Raw genomic sequence first — 21,255 nt, 5'->3', positions numbered from 1 at the left:
GCTAACTTCTGCATGTTCCATTACTTATAATTTCAGAGTGACAAGGTTGGTTCAAACTAGAAGAAAATATCCTGTATGTGGCTTTCTCTTATTATATGATGCAAGATGCTTGTATCTCAAAATGAATTCAGAATGCCTTTCTTGAGAGTCAAATCAGAGTTAAATGCTGTGCAGAGAAAAGTCATAAAATAAAAACTGATATGCAGTATTCTTCAAGGGATAACTCTATGATAAACTTTTGCAAATGATAAGGTATCCTGTTCACCATTTTACTACCTATGTCTGTTCCCAGGTTTCACTTAGAAAACATCATGAATTTATAGCCTGACCACATTATGTCCTAAACACTGAAGGCAAACCATATTGTGGGAATTTCATTTTAACCTCAGAGAAATTATAACAAGCCTAAAGCCACAGAACCAAGTAAGTAATAGATCCAAGAATAGAACTGAGAAGGCACTGATTCTTCCTCACTTACTGAAACCACAGGTTCTGCTGCTTCTGAACATAATGACAGATCATCTACTGCTGCTAGACCACTAGTACATGACACATCAGGAGCAAACCATATGAGGGCACTGTCTAAAGGCAGGGACAGCTTTTACCTTCTAAAGGACTGCTTAGGCCCTGAGAAGTGGGAAAGGAGCCATTGCCAGCACCAGATGATTATCGACTGACATTTGTGGTTGGGGTACTTAGTTGCTACCACAAAGTTTCCTTCTCTGCCAAGGTTGTAAAAAATTAATTTATATGTATGGAAATGCTTTTACCAGTTCTTAATAACATTTTTGCAGTTTTTAATAAAGCTAGCTGAAGGCTTTCCTTGGAAGGTGGAAAATACCATCCTTAAAAAAAAAAAAAAAAGAACAGAAAAATTTTGTTCCTTATGAGAATTGACCAAACCCCCTCTTTTTACTTGTAAAGTTTCACTTCTTTTTGCCCCTTTCTTCCTTTTCCTGACAGTTGGAATGTAATATTTTCATAAAAAAATAAACCTTTTGCCATTGAGTTGATTCCAACTCATAGCGACCTAGAGGACAGAGTAGAACTGCCCTAAAGGATTTCCAAGGAGAGGCTGGTGGATTTGAACTGTCGACCTTTTGGTTAGCAGCCAAGCTCTTAACCACTACACCACCAGGGCTCCAATATTGCTGTCGGCACTTTCAATTTACATAATTCCCAAAAAGTTTACCAGTCTGTTTAAATAATATATTTGATAGTATATTTAGGGAAAGCAGCTATAAATCAAAATAAAACCAATACCAATAAATGGTTTAGAAATCAATCTCTTGACCTTTATGTTGGAGCCCTGGGGCACAGTGGTTAAGAGCTTGGCTGCTAACCAGAAGGTCAGCAGTTTGAATTCCTGCTCCTTTGAAACCTTGTGGGGTAATTCTTCTGTGTCCTATACGGTTGCTGTGAGTCAGAATTGGGTTTTGACCTTTATGTTAATTTTCCTTCTGCCATTATATGGAAGTAATTCTCTCTTGTTTTGAAATAGCAAGGAACTGATAAAGAAAGAACAGGGGAATTGTAAGTGGTTTTAGAAGTTATAGTGAGATTCACTGAGTTCCCAATGGTACCTTATGAATATCAAACCAACCAAACCAAACCTGTTGCCGTGGAGTTGATTCCGACTCATAACAACTTTATAGTTCAGAGTAGAACTCCCTACAGGGTTTCCAAGGAACAGCTGGTGGATTTGAACTGCTGACTTTTGGTTAGCAGCCGAGCTCTTATCCACTCTGCCACCAGGGCTACTAATGAGTATCAGGAAGGTATTAACCTTTAAGAGTAGCAAGGTTTCATTCCATTTTAATTCTCTTTATCATTGTCTTAATCTTTTCATTGTTTCTGAGGATTAGAAATATGCATGCTTTCAATTACTAAATTATACTCTTGTACTGTATTGAAAATACTGTCAGTGCTGTCAAGGCCTGGCTTATAGTTTTGTTTAAAAAAGGTGGGGTGGGGAAGCAGACAACCCTTTGTGCCATTTTATTGGCACTCATTATTGCTGAGCCATTTGCTAAGTTTATGTTTAACATTTTAAGAAACTGCCAAAATGTTTTTCAAAGTGGTTGTACCATTTTGCATTCCCACCAGCAATCTATAAGTTTCTGTTTCTCCACATCTTCACCAGCTCTTGATATTGCCTGTCCTTTTTGAGTACAGTCATTTGAGTGGATGTGAAGTGATATTTCACATTAATTTTTATTTCCCTAATGAATAACCGAAAGGTCAGCAGTTGGAACCCACCAGCTGCTCTGTGGGAGAAAGATGTGGCAGTTTGTTTCTGTAAAGATTTACAGCCTTGGAAAACCTATGGGGCAGTTCTACTCTATCCTATAGGGTCACTATGTTTTAGAACTGACTCAAGGGCAGTGGGTTTGGTTTGGTTTTTGTTTAATGAATAATAGTATTGAATATCTTTTCATTTGCTTATTATTTTTATATCTTCTCTGATGAAACAACAAACTGTCTTGGTCATCTCATGCTGCTATAACAGAAATACCACAAGTGGATGGCTTTAACAAAGAGAAGTTTATTCTTTCACAGCCCAGTAAGCTAGAAGTCTGAATTCAGGGGCCAGCTCTAGGGGAAGTCTTTTCCTTTCTGTCAGCTCTGGAGGAAATCTTCCTTTGGTCTGGGAGCATCTCAGCATAGGAACCTCAGGTCCAAAGGACACACTCTGCTCCCAGCACTGCTTTCTTGGTGGTATGAGGTCCCTATGTCTCTCTGTTTGCTTCTCTCTTTTGTATCTCAAAAGAGATTGACTTAAGACACTAATATTTGTAGTGGTGTAAGTGCCAGGGCTGCTAACCAAAGGGTGAGCAGTTCAAATCCACCAGGCGCTCCTTGGAAACTCTATGTGGCAGTTCTACTCTGTCCTATAGGGTCACTATGAGTCAGAATCGACTCGACGGCACTGGGTTTAATCTTGTAGATCTCATCAAAATAACTGCCACTAATCTATCTCATTAACATCATAGTGATAGGATTTACAACACACAGGGAAATCATATCAGATGACAAAATGTTAGACAATCATACAATACCAGGAATCATGACCTAGTCAGACTGATACACATATTTTGGGGGGACACAATTCAATCCATGACACAAACAAACAAACAAAAATTATTGTTGTTGTGTGCCGTGGAGTGAATTCTGACTCATAGCAACCCTATAGGACGGAGTCGAACTGCCCCATTGGGCTTCCAAGACTATGTATCTTTACAGAAGCAGACTGTCACATCTTTCTCGTGGAGTGACTGGTGGGTTCAAACCACTGACCTTTTGGTAAGCAACCAAGCACTTTAACCACTGTGCTACAGGGCTTTTTATAGGCAGGTTAGTAGACTCTTCCCAAACCCACTGCCATAGAATCGATTCCGACTCATAACACCCCTATAGGACAGAGTAGAACTGCCCCATAGAGTTTCCAAGGAGCACCAGGTAGATTTGAACTGCCGACCTCTTGGTTAGCAGCCATAGCACTTAAACACTACACCACCAGGGTTTCCAGTAGACTCTTATGTTATCATTAATGAGCAGTACCAAGATAGTGTGCCTGTTTCCTCTATGAGGATAATAATATTATCTATCTTATAGGGTTGTTGTGAATAACAAGTAAGTTAATATTTATGTAAAGCACTTGTTGTTGTTAGCTGCTATTGAGTTGGCCTCTGACTCATGGCGACTCCGTGCACAAGGGAATGAAATGCTAGACAGTCCTTCACCATATCCCTGAATCGTTGCAGATCAAACCTTTGTGATTCATAGGGTTTTCATTGGCTATATCTAAGGGTGTCTTGAACAGGAAGAGAAACACCTTGTCCACTGAAGAATATAACTAAATATGGAGATGGGGGAGAGAGATGAGCAATTGAGAAAAATCATGCATTATGCTCTTGTTATGCCAGGAAGTAGGAAGCAGGTCAGGATTTAAACGAATTGGGGAAGATTAGGAGTAGCCATTGCATGTAAGTAGAAGCTGATCGAGGATGAAAGGAATCACAGGTAGGGTGACAGTGAGAGTCTAGCTGAGAATGGAGACCATATCTCTATAGTAGCAAGGTTCTTCAAAGTTATATGGCTTTCTCTGACAAATTTCAGATCCCTGGGTTATCAATAGTGTTAATTTCTCTTTGGATGGATAGGTGGATGGATAGTCATTTGCATAAAAGGATAGACAGATAAGTTAATTTCAGAAATAAAAATCCATCCTGTATACTTCAAAGCTTAAAGCCCTTTGGTGTTTGGCTGTTGCTTTAGAATAGAAGCTATAAACCTAAATTAGACGTTTAAATTGCCAATATAAAATTCTGACCTCATCTTTCACTACACTTTTATATGTTGTTGTTGTTGCTGTTGTTAGCTGCCATTGAGTTGATTTTGACTTATAGTGACCCCTTATGATAGAGTTGAACTGTCCTATAGGGTTTTCTAGGCTGTAATCTTTATAGAAGCAGATCACCAGGTCATTTCCCCATGGAGCAACTAGGGGCTTCTTGCCCTTTTTTTTTTTTTTTTAGACAATTTTTTCTCACGTTTCACCTCCGTTATTTTGCTTCTACTATTCCCTCAGCCTGTAAAACACTGCATCTCTACCTTTGAAATCATAACTGGCTATCAAAACTCCATTCCTTTGTTACCTGCTCTGTGGCCTCAGCCAGAAGTGATATTTGTTCCCCTGAACTCCTAGAATTTCTTGTTTACACCCCTTCATATTATTTCTCATTTATTTTGATGATATTCGTTTCTACTAAATTTTAAATTGCTTGAGGATAAGAACCATATATTATATTATAGTGATAACTTATTGTCTTTTCTGTAATAAGAATGCAGTAAATGTTGGTTGAATAGACATTATATTACATATTCATTCTAAGCAACAACATAGGACCTTTAATAGAAAATAATTTTGCATTATCTATAGCCTAATTTTAAAAGTTTATTTTAAAATGTTATTCCATTAACCTCTTTTAATGTGAATTTTTTTTTTGTCCCATAGATATGGCATGAATTGCCTTATTCAGTTTGAAGATTTTGCCAATATGAATGCATTTCGTCTCCTGAACAAGTACCGCAATCAGTATTGTACTTTCAATGATGATATTCAAGGTAATAAAATTTTACTGCATATGGGTCAAGAGCAACATGTCCTGAATTTGTTCATAATTTTATGATTCAGATTTAATAAATATTTACTAAGTATCTATTATGGAGCCCTGATGGCACAGTGGTTAAGAGCTTGGCTGCTAACCAAAAGGGTTGGCAGTTTGAATGTATCAGCCGCTCCTTGAAAACCCTATAGGGCAGTTCTACTCTGTCCTATAAAGTCTCTGTGAGTCGGAAATGACTCCACAGCAATGAGTTTGTTTTTGTTTTTTTAAGTATCTATTATATGCCAGGAATTACACTTGATGCCTTCATACATTATTTCTCATTTTATTTCATAAATTTGAGAAAAGTATTATGTGACTGTAGATGTACCATATTAATAATATAAATGTACCGTATTATCTATGTATAAAGAAAGAACTCTCAAAAATCTGGTAAAATCCCCAGTAATTATGGCTAATAAAGAATGGAATGTATGAAAACATATTATTCATTGTTTAAACGTACAAGTGTATATACTTCTCTCTTCAACCTTCTTTCAATCAGCCATAATATCTAAGAGAACAGGGAAGGAAGTGAAGACACAAGGGGCTAATAGATAGGGTAAAGCGCCTACGTGCTCCCATGAGGTAGAAATAAGGTTATAATGAGGAGAATTGAGTATAAGAACTGGAAAGATGGATGATTATAGATCATGAGTGAGATGTTCTAATGAACATCCAAGATGGATTAGTTCTGAGTGATAGCAAGCACCATGATGAAATTTAGGAGGAAGGTACCCAGAGTGGAATAAAAGTGAATGTTACTGGAAATGAGGTGGTCAAAGAAAAGTTCAAATGTAAAATGGACATGATAATGTTTCTCTCATAGAGGTTATGTTGAAGACAAAATAAGATAATGTTTTATCAACAGAAATATACTTCATAAATATAATTTTTAAAGTTTACCATGCTTAAGATCTTTAGTATGACATAGCTATGTAAATATAATGGGTTTAAAAATTATGAGCCTCTTTATACCTTTTGAGACACACTAATTGCTTATATCTTTCTTTTCCCCAAATCCTTTGGTTTTAACTACGTTGCTACTTTAATGCCCATTTTCATGGCAAAGATGCTTAAATTGTTTAAACTTTGATTTCTTCATTTTTGTATTAAATTTCATTTTGAATGAGGTATTCATGAGAAGTAAATATTTGTAGGTTTTCAGAAGGGAAATAATCTAAAATTTCCAGGTCTAAGAATTATAAATGCTAGGATGACAGCGTAATTTTAATGTGGTGTAATCTTAGCCTGAACATACCATGCGTGAGAGTCCCTTTTATGCTACAAACATAGGCTTTGTAGACCAACATCTCTAACTCAGTTATCAATTCATTTTACAGTAGTCTCCAAAATAGCCACCAGCAAATTATTGAATAAACCTATACTGTCCTTTCTTTAATATTTATTTTCCTTTTATTTTGTGGGGCTCCTTGAAATGTCCATACAGAAGTTAAAGACCAGTGTTACATAACTTTGAATGATTATGGTAGAATAAGAATCAGAGTTCAGTTTAAGAAAAAGAATGCAAAATCCAGATCATCAAACAAAATGAGCAATTAGAAATCAGTGTCAGACCTTCTGTCAGCCAAAGCCAGGGATTCAGAGAGCAGGGCCTGGAGTGCATCAGAACTGAAGTCCAGAGCACAGAAAATCTGAGACAGGTTGCCAGGCCAAGGTCAGGAGCACTGTATGTGGGGAGGTCCTAAGAATAATAGAAGACTATTCACCCCAGCAGCTTACTACTTTAGGCATTAAGTTTTCACCGCAACTAAAATGTCCTAAAATATTATCTGCATACATACATTCTGTGTTGTTTCCATGTAGGGTTTTTAGAGTTATCGCTGCCTTAGCCAACAAAAAGATAGGTTTGAGAAAACATGTCTAATCTCTGACCAGAGACCTTTGATAAGTTATTAGGGTTCTCACTAGAAATGACCAAACCATTTCATGTGTTTCTCTATGCCAAAATTGTGTCCTTAGTGACTCATTTTTTAAGCAGATGTGTTATTTAAAGATATTTTATGAAAAGCATTTGATTAAAGAAAAATATACTTAAAATTCTGGAAGATTAGTGATCTGAAGTAATCTTAAATGATATAGGTATTAGTTTAAAATTTACTTTAGACTTTAATGTATTCTTATAAATTATTTTTAACTGGAAAAAATGCACAAATTAAATAGAGTAAAATAGTTACTATTAACAAATTGGACATTTAATTACGTAATCTCAAACTCACCAGAATTCCACAAATTCAAATCAAAAGAATAAGGTCTCAACCTCTGGTCTTTTAAAATCAACTACCGAAGAGATTTTTTTTCTCATCATAGCCTCTCTGAATGGCTGTTCTGTAAAGACAATCCTAATATTGCACCTTGAAATTTTAGCTATAATAAAGTAGCTTGATCTGTTAGATTTTTATTTAATAAGATAAATACAGCCTAATTTTGTACTTGGGAGAAAGATGAGGAAACCCTGGTGGCCTTAGTGGTTAAGTGCTACGGCTGCTAACCAAAGGGTTGCAGTTCGAATCCACCAGGGGCTCCTTGGAAACTCTACGGGGCAATTCTACTCAGTCCTATAGGGTCGCTATGAGTCGGACTTGACTCGATGGCAATGGGTTTGTTTTTTGGGGAAAGAAAGGTGTGGCAATCTGCTCCTGTAAAGACTATAGCCTTGGAAACACTATAGGGCGGTTCTACCCAGTCTTATAGGGTCACTATGAGTCCGAATCAATTTGGTGACAACGGCTGTATGGAATCTTCTATTGAATGCTTTGACAATTGAAAAGATCAAAATGAGAAATGATAGAACAGATATTTCACAAAAGAAGAAATGTCATTGACCAGTAAACATGTTTTTTTAAAGTTTAATTGTTGCTGTTTTTGTCAGCTGCCATCGAGTTAATTTTGACTCATGGTGACCACATGTGTACAGAGTGAAACTGCTTTATAGGGTTTTCAAGGCTATGACCTTTTGGAAGCAGATCGCCAGTCCTGGGCAGGTTTGAAAAAATTTTTTAAAAACTTACTAATCCACAAATGAGAAATTTATTTTCCCTCTCAAGCTGGCAAAATTTTTTATAACAAAATTTATTATTTATAATTCCAACAGTAATGATGCTTCACAAAACAGAGTATTCTCATGCACTGATGATGGATTGGTACAACTTTTGAAGCAGCAATACATATTAAAAACCTTAAAGACATTCAGATCTTCAACCTAATAATTCTATTTTAGGAATTTATCCTAAGGAAATAAATTTATATAAAACAAATGTACTGGAATACTTATTGCAATGTTGTTTTAAAATCAGAAGCTTTCTAAATATCTAAAAATTGGGGTTTGGTTAAATAAATTATCATAGATTCATAGTGTGGAATATATAACTATATAAAATATTATTTTATCTTATATTATTAACATGGCAAGATAGTCCTAAGGTTTTTTAAGTGATAAAAGCATATCAAAATAGTAAGTATAGCATGAAATATTTTTTGTAAATTAAAATTTTCTTGATTATAGAAAAAATCTGGTAGAATGTTGAGAATGATTATCCCTAGACAATGGGATTATTAGTGATTTTCTTAAAATCTTTTGTTTTTCTGGATTTTAATTGTTTAATGCACTTGCCACAATGAGCATATATGTATAAATCAGCTTTTTAAGTTGAAAAAGATCAGATATGGCGTACTAAGTTATTGAGCCATAAGATCAAAAATACCTAAAGTATAATCTTTCATTAGCTGAACAATTTAATATCAAAAGCTTTTTACTTCCATCAGCATTCTTTTCACAGTGGTGTTGATATTAATTTATGTTGTAATTTGGGATTTGCTATAATGTCATGCAAATGGCATTGCATTCTTCATTATGTTACCATTTATTTGACACCACTTGCTTGACAGGGAGCCCTGGTGGTGCTGCGGTTAAGACAAAAGGTCAGCAGTTCAAATCCACCAGCTGCTCCTTGGAAACCCTATGGGGCAGTTTTACTCTGTCCTAAAGGGTCGCTATGCATCAGAATTGACTCAAGTGCAGTGGTTTGTTTGTTCTATGAGTCAGAATTGACTCGACGGTACTGGGTTTGGTTTGGTTTTTTTGGTTGACAAACTGTTATATATAACTAATTATAGCGGACAAAATAAGTTATACAGAGAAAAAAAATAGCATTCTGACTATATTACTCTTTTCTCCTTTTCATAGATTTTTTTCTGAGTTAATACTCACTTGGTTTAACATTCAAAATTAATATTCCAAAACACATACGGTAGATTCTGTAATTGCCTTCCTGTGCATTCTAGATCTTTTTATGCTAAAGTACAAGAAAATTTTTAGAATATTTTGTTATATTAAAAATTATCTCATTACATATTTACTGGAAAAAGCACGAGTCAGAATGTAGGAATATTTTGTCAAATATTTTTAGTGCAAAATAATTTAATCTAGTGGAATTTTTTTCATTTTTTACTTTGTTTTACTGGTAATGAAACCCAACCATTTTGGGAAAATTCATCAAATAGATTTTTTCCTGTATCTTCAATCTCTACTGCCTTTTTCCCCCTTCGCCTATAACCATGCTTTAATTGCTTTCATTGTGAAAATGAAGGCCTCAACCCTGTATTCTCTCCTCCTGCAACTCTTGTCATTCTTTCCTTCAAACCAAGAATAAATTATTTGCCTACACCCTACATTCCTGCCACTCCCATGTCAGTTTCCATCTCTTTCTTATCTAGATGCTTTAAGGAGTACTCTGCACCTGCTTCACTCTGTTCATCATCTCTTATTTCCTTTTCAGCACACTGCCCTCCAACTAGCATGTATGGCACTGAAATAGCTCTCTGAAAAACCAAAGAGCCAAACCCACTGCTGTCGAGTCAATTCTGACTCATAGCAACCCTATAGGACAGAGTAGAACTGTCTAATAGGGTTTCCAAGGAGTGCCTGGTGGATTCGAACCACCAGTCTTTTGGTTAGCAGCTGTAGCTCTTAACCACTACTCCACCAGGGTTTCCTAGCTCTCTGAAAGGTCCTTGGTAATGTAATTACCAGATTCAATAGCCATTTTTCATTTCCTCTTTGACTTGACCTTTCTTCTATGTTTGTCACTACTTCCATCCTTTTTTTTTTCTATGCTGTTTTGCCTTCTCCTACCCCTTTGATCATTTCTTCTCAATCATTTACCCTTCTCAATCATTTGCCCAGTATCACATTCTTCTAGCTCTGCTCCTTAAAGGTTCATGCCTTTGGCCACTCACTCTGAATAATGTTATCAATCCATCTGACCTGAATACAGCTACACATTTTCAAATTCTCAATCTTTACCTCCAGCCCAGATATCTATGCTGAGTTCCAAATCTGTGTGTCTAACTACCCTCTTGATATTACCGCCTGAATAATACATAGAGAGGAAGCACAAACACAGAATCAAACTCCTATTTTTTTTCTTCTGAACTTTTTCCTTACCCATTCCATGGATTTCATCACAAAAACCTCCTGATTTTATCTCTTAGCTATCTCTTTGTTCTCTTACCTCTCAGACAGTGTCTTCTCAACTATTATAATAACCTCCTAATTTGTCTACACACCTCTGGCCTCAACACTCTCAAATCCGTCCCCCACACTGTTATCTGAATTTAAAATTCTTCAAAAACATCTGTTATTCATAGTATAAAGGCCAGAGCTCTTTAGTGTGTACTAGAAGGTTCTGCATGTTCTGACCCCAACACTTTCTAGCCTCATAGCACTTTGCATTCCAGTAAGTTGTGTTTGCTTCAGCAACACCATTCTCCCTAAAGTTTCATGTATGTTCTCTCTCCTTTTATGATTTTGGAGGCTCAGTGCACAGTGGAGCTCATTTCTGGGTCTTTACTATAAGCCAAAAAAAACCCAAGCCCGTTGCCATCAAGTCAATTCCAACTCATAGTGACCCTATAGGACAGGGTAGTACTGCCCCATAGAGTTTCCAAGGAGTGCCTGGTAGATTTGAACTGCCGACCCTTTGATTAGTAGTGGTAGCACTTAACCACTACACCACCAGGACATTGGGGAAATATAATTAAAAATCAACCCCCTCCCAACTCAGAAAACCTCTCCTCAAAGGAAAAGAGAACAAAAACAGTTTTATTATTGAATAAGCATTAAACCAGAATGTGATGCATCACAGGCAATCTGCGAAAGAGATTGCAAAGACAAAAAGAAATCTCATCCTCTACATAGCCAAGTAGATGCAGCCCGTTTCATACATGGTCTGAAGGTAAACGAGAGCTAGTCCTCAAATAAGAGTTTATCAGCACCATTGTTACACATTGTTTATCCTAAATTCACCTGGTTATTGTTGTAGTCACCAACAAAAACCAAAAACCAAACCCAGTGCCACTGAGTCGATTCCGACTCATAGTGACTCTACAGGACAGAGTAGAACTGCCCCATAGAGTTTCCAAGAAGCGCCTGGCAGATATGAACTGCCAACCCTTTGGTTAGCAGCCGTAGCACTTAACCACTACGCCACCAGGGTTTCCACCAGGGGTTGTCAATTGCCTTTATCCAAATGAAATATAAACTTCTCACATCTTTATGAAAGAAGGTCATTTTACAGATTGGAGCCCACGGAAGTTAGACTCTTACCCCTCCCCCGCCGCCCCGAGAAACTGAGAGAATCATCTTCCATACTGATTACATTTTGAAGAGGTGGCTATCAAGACCTTGAGGAAACATTATTGGTTGTAAATCTGGCAAAAGTTTATTTAGCGTTTCAAGACAATTTCTCAAGAGGCAAAAATATGTGTATATATATATATATATATATTTTTAAACAATTTTCTAAAGTTAATGCCCTAAGAAATAGGGAAGGGGGCAGTCTCTTTCCTTTTTGCATCAAGGAAAATTTATATACATTTTTTTTTTCTTTTCAATATTTACCCTTACAAAAGTAACCTGTTTGGGACATTTTCTTAAGGAATTCTTCATATCAGTCTCTTTGGATCTTTTCTCTTACACTAGTCAGATTCCACAGAAATGATTTTTCTAAAATCATTCATTAACTTTCTACCAGTATTTCCTGTGGAGTCTCCATATCATGTCAGCTTTCACTTAATCTTGCTTTCTTTTTGACACCCTTGCCGCCAGTGATCTGTGATGTCCTACAGCCCAGAAATCCTCTCCAAAAACAAACTTGTTTTCTTCTAAACGTCCAGAGTGGGTGAGGGTCAGCTATCTGCTACAAGGGGAGAGAAGCACACCTGGATTGCAACTACTTCTTAACAGAGGAGACCTCCTGTTTTTATAAGGAGCCCTGGTTGCACAGCATGTTAAGTGCTCGGCTGAAACTGAAAAATTGGTGGTTTGAACCCACAAGCCATTCTGCAGGAGAAAGACGTGGCATTCTGCTTCTGAAAATACTATAGCTTTGGAAACCCTATGGGGCAGTTCTACTCTCACGTAGGGTTGATAAGAGTTGGAATCAACTCTATGGAAATGGGTTATTTGTTGTTCCCTGTTTTTATCTGCTCCTTCATCCTCATTTCCAGAGGCCCTTGGTGCTTCCTGTATCTGAGCCATTTGAGAGTTTTGCTGTTTGGGTCTAATTGCTTCTTAGCTTCTCTCACTGCTAGCCAAGAATCCAGCCTTCTCAAGTCTGCTAAGACAGTTACCATTTGCCCATCTGCCTTCCAGCTTCTAAATTTGTGTTGTTAATCTCTTCTGCTGGTTTCTCTGATCATGTGAATTTATATCTTTTTTTTAAATCCCTTTTCTATTGGTTTAGTAGAGTTTGTTGAGAGGAAGGAAAGCTAAATGTGTGTATTCAGTCCCCTATTTTTAACAAGAAGTCATCCCTGTCTCCATATTGCACATGCTTGTCCCGCCTACTGTGTCCTCCTATCTGTCTCTGTTCCTGGCCCTCTCACAGTAAACCTTCAATACTGTGCTCAGGTGGTACCTACTCTAGATGTCTTGGCTCCTGCCTAGACAAATTCACCTATCCTCTAATACTTCTGGTTCATGCACTTTACATGGTCTATTTATTTAACAGCACAGAGGATTGTAATTGTTTCATTGCAGTCTCCCTTACTATGTATACATGATAATTCCAATTAGATTTAATAAATTGTTGCATTACTAGAAGTCATTCTTGAATAAAAGATCAGACTAATATTAGATACCCCAAATGACTGTGGCTTCTGTTTATATTGAAGTCATATTATATACAAATGTAAACAAGGTTTCTAAAATTTTAAGAAGATTCTATCTCTTTAGTATCTTGCTAACAGTGTTAAATATTAAATGCTGTTTAAAAGTGTTAGTACAGATTATGAATTTCAGCCTTACTTCTGTCTGATTTACTAAAAATTTTAGTTTTAACACTTAAACAAAAGCTATTATAAAATAATTTATTGTGAAAAACTTACATTTTTATGAAATATCAGTTAATTTTTCACATTTACTCCCTTCACTGCAATGAAATTTAAATCAAGGTAGTACCAGGCCATGTGGAAGAATCATGTTCAAGTTAACTTTCTGGTAGTGCTACAGATATCCTTTGGATTTTTTGTTAATTCTGCGAAGAGAAGTTTAGGTGTCTTATACGGCCTCAGGAAATATTATGAGATACAGGTTTAAATATAAGGCTATGATATCCAGTGTGGCTAGACCTGTTTTTGTTTTGCTTTATTTGGAGCAATCTCTTTAAACCTAAAGCATTTTGAGTTTTAATACAGAATAATCTAGGATAACCATGTAAAAATAAATCATCACTTTATAGTTAGTTTCTTTTGGAATATATTGTCTTTCTGACCTTACATGCCCAGTTCTGTTTAAAATCAAAATGCTAATACAAACTCAGTGATTGCTGATTGTCTTAGTTATCCAGGGCCGCTATAACAGAAATACCACAAGCGTGTGGCTTTAGTGAACAGAAATTTATTTTCTCACAGTTTAGGACTCTAGAAATCTGAATTCAGGGCACCAGCTCAAAGGGAAGACTTTTCCCCTGTGTCAGCTCTGGGAGAAGGTCCTTGTCCTTTTGCAGCTTCTGCTCCTTGGTTCCTTGGTGATCTTCATGTGGCGGAGCATCCGTCTCCCTCCATCTGGGTTTCTCCTGTGCCTGACCTCTTTTATACCTCAAAAGTGGTTGGCTTAAAACATGCCCTACACTGACACGGTTTCATTAACATAACAAAGAACCCCTATTCCCACATTACACCCACAGGTATAAGGATGAGGATTTATAACACATAATTTTAGGGGAACATAATTTACTCCATAACACTGATGATACTTCAGCTTGGACTCTGACTGGTTAGGTTAAATGCTTGTGATGTTGGTGGACTCTATAGAAACCCTTAAAATCCTAGACTAAGAGTTGGATAGAAGCTTTCTTGCTGTTGTTGTGGTGTTCTGTCCAGTCAGTTTCAACTCTTAGTGACTTTGTATGACAGAGGAGAACTGCCCCATAGGGTTTCCTAGACTGTAATCTTTACAGGAGCAAATCACCAGGTCTTTTCTCCCGGGAAGTTACTGGTGGGCTTGAACCAGCAACCTTTGATGGTTAGCAGCCCGGTGCTTAACTGTTGCGCCAGAGCTTAGAGTTCTTCAATTCCAACCCTCTAGCCAGTTTACTTCAAAAGAACCTGAGATCACTTGAAATACTATTTGTGAACAACTGCTTACTTAATGACCAGATAGATATTTATACCACTTTTTCTAATTTAAATTCTCGTTCATCTGTTTAACAACTCTAATGAGTTTATCTTGATTTGCCAGACACATATTCTAACCGTCTCATGACATCTGACTTACCTAGATGAGCCACATTTTTGTACAGCCTCTTCAGATAAATAATGCATGGAAGAGTGGCTTTTGCATAATAGGTGACTTAACCGCAGTTCAGAACTTACTGGAGTGGTAGATCGAAATTGCAAGCATTTCGTTTTTTGTAATCCACATTGTATCCCTAATTTTGAAACATGTAAGAGACAAACAGAGGGCCTTCTGCAACGATGGTTTCTTGTGGCCTTATTTATGACTACCAAATCTTACAAGAGAGAAACAAACTAAAAGATTGAAAAGAACAAATATACTGCTGGTGAAATGTTGAATGTTTTCGTTAATTGGCATCCATTACAGTTCATCACTGTGTCATTCATCAAACCTATCCTAATGTATCTTTAGTTTTGTTTTCTTTTGTTGTTTTAAAGGTTAGCTAGGCTTCCTCCCCAGCTGAGTGATTTAGGGAACATAATAGGTAGAAGGTTACTTTAGAGGAGTAATCAACTGACCAAATGTAGATACAGCGGGAAAGCACTGCTGGGAGCTACAGGGTTTTATTTCAGGCATGAGCTATAAAGAAGTTGAGCTGTGCAATTAAGTTCAAAGCAAGGGAACCGCTCTGTGATCTGTGGATGCTTATATGGCACAGTAATACAGTTAGAGCTGGTGCAGTTTCTGTGCCTGTAAGGCATGATGAGGAAAACACAATTTTTATCCTAGATAAATTTTATGTTAATTTTTGTCTAGCACCTTTGAGATCCACCAAAGCTGATCATACAGAGAAAGCCAATTAAAAAATGTAAAAGCTGATTTTACTTGCTATTAACCATTAATTTTTCAAATTAAAACATTAAATTCAAAATGTATTATCAAAAAAATGTCATTACCACCAATGCCATTATCTTGTGGGTCCTTTTTGCATGTGCATTATTCTAGGGGCTAAAGCTATAAAAACACAGAGTAGCAAATATAACCCCTTCCTTAGCACTTAAAAAAAAAAAAACTATTTGCATCTGTCAGTCATACGAGTAGATATTTGTGACATAATTCAAATGAGTTTCAATAAAGGATAATTAGAAGGTAGTTTATGATAATAGTTGAATGAAGAGTCTAGACTTAGGATGCATCAGTTCAAAATCTGACTTGGCAGCTTAGGTGTTCTGTGACAACGAGAAATTTCTTAACTTCTCTGAGCCTCATTTTCCTCAGTTGTAAGGTGGGAAATATGACAATACCTTTATTTATCTCTTAGGGCTGTTGTGGGATCACCTGTGTAAAGCATTTAGTATAGTAGTTTGCATATAGTGGTGTTGTTGTCATGTCAATTCTGACTCATAGTGACCCCATGTGACAGAGTAGAACTGCCCCATAGGGTTTTCTAGGCTATCATCTTTATGGGAGCAGATCCCCAAGTCTTTCTCCCACAAAGCCCCTGGGTGGGTTTGAATGCCAACCTTTCGGTTAGCAACCATATGCTTAACTGTTGTGCCACCAGTGCTTCACAGGGTTTTCAAGGCTGTGACTTTTTAGAAGCAGATTGCCACGCCTGTCTTATGAGGCCCCTGTGGGTGGGTTCAAATTGCCAACTTTCTGATTAGTTGTCAAGCACTTGATTGTTTGAACCTCCCAGGGACTCCAGATGGTAAATAAAAAAATGTTTAAATTCCTCCATCATAGGTTAAATGTGGTACCTCTTGTCATTACCTGTTTAATTATTTGTCTCTCAGACTAGACTGTGAACTCCTTGAGTAACGAACTGTAGCCTATTTACTGTTGTACTTACAGTATCTAGAACATTGTTATTGCTCAGTAAATGTTTATTGAATGCATGAACAAATTTATGATTTTAATATTTATGCATGTCAACATGTATGCTACTTTAAAGTGTTTCACCTGGAAGACCCTAAAATTAACATAACTAAAATACCAGGAGCCACTTTAAAGTCAGTGGAACAAGCACATTGCCATCTGTGCTAATGTGCACAGCTGTTCTTGTTGTATGCCGCTGAGCTGATTCCCACTTGTAGTGACCTATAGAACAAAGTAGAACTGCCCCATAGGGTGCTAGGCTATAATCTTTACAGGAGCAGATTGCCAAGTCTTTCTGCCATGGAATGGCTGGTGGGTTCAAACCGCCAATCTTTCTGTTAACAGCCAGGTGCTTAACCATTATGCCACCAGGGCTCCTTAATTAAAACATGGTAAAAAGAAGAGTAGAGGAAGGGGAAAAAAAAAAGAAAACAAGGTCAAGGGACCATGTAGTAGAAAGGGATAGTTGTAGCCACAATTGTTTGAGTGCTGCTTTGTATACTAGTGCCAAAGGGGCCATTTTGGATCCAAGATGAATATATTGTAATGAACTGTGTCCTTTGAAAGTCACGTGGAGCAAGGCAGCAGCAGGACAGTCTTAGGCATGTGCGTGCTTTCTTGTTTTTCCTTTGAAGGGATTAGAGCCTACTTTGCAGGAGCTTTAAGGATCTAAGCCAGATTCACAATCTTAGAAGAGTGTTTACATGTCAAATCCTGTTATAGGTTTGAACTCCATCCTTTACCAGAAAGTAGCCATTAGTGTAAAGCAGAAATTTTACTAATCTTGCTTTACCGCTGATAAAGCTATAAGATGCAATCCGAATTATTTTCTGTTTCTGCTCTCTTTCCCTTGGACTCTTTAGGGATTTTTCCCTAACAAAATTCCGTGAAAGCAAGAACTTGATCTGTTTTGTTTACTGCCAGTTTGGTAGCACTTAGAGTGATGTCCTGGCACAAGTAGTTATTCAATAAATATTTGCTGAGTGAACAAAAGCATTTTAGTGCCTCTGCTAAAGGACGGTCTGTATGTAATAGTTTCCACCTCTGAGATAAGCAAATTATAACTAACTCTTAATAGTACATTCAAAACTGTGGGTAATATATTTTAACAAGAAAAAAAATTCTCTCAATTTATTCAGCTAGTAAGCAAGTCAAAATGGAATCCAAATAAGAATCCAAACCCCAGGCTCTTATTCATTGCAAAACCAAAAAAAGTCACAGAATATTCTTTTTGGGAAGCTTTCAAGAATAAAATTAAGCTGCTATCTTAAAATATTGATGTCAGTAGCCTGAGAATTTCACCTCGTATGCAAGCATGGGGTCATATAACTGCAAGCTCCCTTTCCGCACCAATTAACTTGTTGCTTGATGATTTCAAGATGTGAACAAATAATTGAGGCTTAGGATTTGGCAGGGACTTTTTGAGGATCACTCAAAGGTATTTATTACTTGTTTTAGGAACAGCATCTGTTGCAGTTGCAGGTCTTCTTGCAGCTCTTCGAATAACCAAGAACAAACTGTCTGATCAAACAATACTGTTCCAGGGAGCTGGAGAGGTACCTGCCTTATATAATGCTTATGTTCTCTAAAACTAACAAACATATAGTTTTAATTACTCATTAATTTGAGGTTTAAGGTATTCTTTTAAATTTTTATTGTATTAGGACTATAGGCTTTGTTGAAAGATTCCTAAATCAGGTATTGAGACATGTTAATTTTTTTCATAAGGGACTTTATTTAGTATAGAGATATATTTTGCAAGTTTTTAGTTGGTAAGATTATCAAATGTTGCCATAGGCTTTTGTTACTCATATTTAAGGTGCTACGCATGAGGAAACCCTGGTGGCGTAGTGGTTAAGTGCTACGGCTGCTAACCAAGAGGTCAGCAGTTCAAGTCCGCCAGGCACTCCTTGGAAACTCTACGGGGCAGTTCTACTCTGTCCTATAGGGTTGCTATGAGTCGGAATCGACTCAACGGCAGTGGGTTTTTATGCATGAGGAAAAAGTTTCCAATATATGAAGACCTTTAAGTATTTAAACTATTTTATCTGATGCTGACCTTTAGCATCCTCCAGTGTCACATGCAAAGCATTTCTTCTTTAATTCACAATTCGATGTGTGCTTATATAATTATATACATATTTTTAAGAAAAAATATTTTGAATTATAGACTCATAGTACATTATAACTGTTTACATGCAAAAGAACCGAAACATCTTAAATTGTTGGAAGGAAGCATCAAGATTCAATTATGCAGTGTTTTGTCATCATTTTCCATAATTTTATCATTTTAAAAGAAGAAAAAAACTACGGTAATAATAACTCACCCTAAAATAGAAATAAAAACGTTACCTGAGTTTGAGTGTCTTTTGGGAAACCTGCCAAAATCTGTATAGAATTATGTATGGTGGTTTAGACTTTTGCATGTTCTTAAAGTGAAACAAAATACGCAGAGTTAGAACTTTAATGCCAAAGTATAAAAATGTAAATCACAAAAACATTTTCGTATTGAAATAAGGGAAAAATCAAAGATCAATAACAACTCATTGTTATTACATGCTGTATTTAATTTTTATAAATCTCTTCTTAAAATTTCTAAGGATTTAATGAATGGCACAGGCCAATTCTTGACACTCAGCAGGACAGAGGTATTCATGGTTAGATGATTTAAAATTGGCACTTGTTTGTCCCTGAAAAGGTTTTAAAAATTTCACAGATTATCACAAAATTTATCAGAGACAAAACAAGTTGATTCTTTTTATCTTGCCAGAAATTTTACAGTACTTTCATTGTCCAAAGTAAGAAAGAAAGTAAATAATTGCTTGAGAAAAGAGATTTTATGTCAGTTTTAGTCTGTTGTCTAATTGGTCAAGTTCCCATCCAAATGCCCAGGCCTCATTCTTGAAATTCAATTAGAGGAGTTTGAGCCTAACAATAAACATTACAATTCCATGAGCAGGGTTCACTGGTTCATTATTTTGAATTCAGTCCTTTCTTGTTGGATCAAATCTTGATTGTATTAACACAATTAAAGATACTGACAATCAAGAATATCAGTGGTTTATCTGTGACTGAATAGTAAGCCACATAAGAGAGTTTCTTTTGTAATAAGGAGGGAAAATAATTGTCGTTTGGCTTAACCCAAACGTGAAACAAAAAACTTCCCTCCTAGGAAAATGAGTATAGCTCTTTAGCTCAACAGACAGAGCCGTTTTGTAATTCCTTACTAATGGAGACAAAATCGAGTGAAATGTAACTCTTGGTAAAAATATCATTTGAAACAACTTTTAAAGATTTTGTTTTCACAACTTCTTTCTTAGGCTGCCTTAGGGATTGCACACCTGATTGTTATGGCTATGGAAAAAGAAGGCTTACCAAAGGAGAAAGCCATCAAAAAGATATGGTTGGTTGACTCAAAAGGATTAATAGTTAAGGTAAGCATCTGTCGTATTTTAACCAGAAGAAAATCAGTATGCCATGCTGGATGACCCCCTAAAAGACTGCCTCTAGCTTCACTCATCTACCTTAAACTGTGTGAAAAGTATATCCATTAAACATGAATAATACCGATGTATTACCATGTAGTGATAGTCTTCTGAATAAAGAATGAACCAGTGGCTCAGGAATAGAATCTATCTGTAAAGTGAGTAGGCTCCTTACACCTCTGTGGGTTGGCAGTGCACTTGAATTGGTTTAGTTTCTTACTGAGGCAAATTTAGTACTGATTCGGATGAAACACCTTGATCTAGCACCTTTTATCACAAGCTATCTTTCAAATTGTACACTAGCTAGAGAGAAAGGAAGAAAAAAAGTGGAATAGCTTCTCTTTTACCTGCTACCAATCTACTTTCTTTCAACCAATTTTTTGAGGGTTTTGAATGGAAATTTCTGAAAAGGGCTTTAATAAATGAGTTGTTTGAATATTAACTTATCAAAGGCTCAGTTTCCCCAGCCTTACTGGAGATAGTAGTGCCTACTTCCTAAGGTTAGGTGAGAACTAAATAAGACTAGAGATGTGACCATGTTACTGTGTAGTTAAAAGGCATTGTTATTACTTGTGCCATCTGTGCACATCAATAACTCTTCCTTAAACTGCTGGAAAAAATACATATAAATCCTCTTCCTATGGGAAGAGGAATTTTAAGGAATAACCAGTGATAAACAGCATCTTCTGAAATTTAAATTAATATAGAAACAAATGTGAATATGTACAAATTTTCTGGAAAGCTGTTTTATGTGTATCCCAGAGCCTTTAAAAGTTTATGCCTCTGCCCCAGTAGTTTCCATTCTAAGAATCTATTCCATAGAAATAGAGCTGTGTACAATGTTTTATATACAAGGATGTTATCACAACACTGTAGCATGATACATTTGGTCACAATATGTTGTTGTTGTGTGCTGTCAAGTCGCTTTTGACTCATCACAACTCTACATGATGGAGTAGAACTGCCTATAGGGTTTCCTAGGCTATAATGTGTACGGAAGAACATAGCCAGGTATTTCTCCTGT

At 36.6% G+C, this 21,255-nt stretch overlaps 1 protein-coding gene across 2 annotated transcripts in view; it reads left to right on the top strand.

Moving 5' to 3' along the window:
- The window catches only part of ME1 (malic enzyme 1), a 244,408-nt gene that overhangs the window by 191,080 nt on the left and 32,073 nt on the right, over positions 1 to 21,255 (top strand). For both annotated transcript variants that reach the window (XM_049896434.1, XM_049896442.1), the window contains 3 exons: positions 5,018 to 5,127; positions 18,205 to 18,302; positions 20,067 to 20,180. In XM_049896434.1, coding sequence (XP_049752391.1) covers positions 5,018 to 5,127; positions 18,205 to 18,302; positions 20,067 to 20,180 — 322 coding nt within the window. The remainder of the gene's footprint in view (positions 1 to 5,017; positions 5,128 to 18,204; positions 18,303 to 20,066; positions 20,181 to 21,255) is intronic.

The sequence above is a fragment of the Elephas maximus genome, chromosome 1 (genome assembly GCF_024166365.1).
Source record: "Elephas maximus indicus isolate mEleMax1 chromosome 1, mEleMax1 primary haplotype, whole genome shotgun sequence".
Lineage (NCBI taxonomy): Eukaryota > Metazoa > Chordata > Mammalia > Proboscidea > Elephantidae > Elephas > Elephas maximus.
Note: the sequence above shows the minus strand (reverse complement) of the source record. Positions and strands in the feature narration are given on the sequence as shown.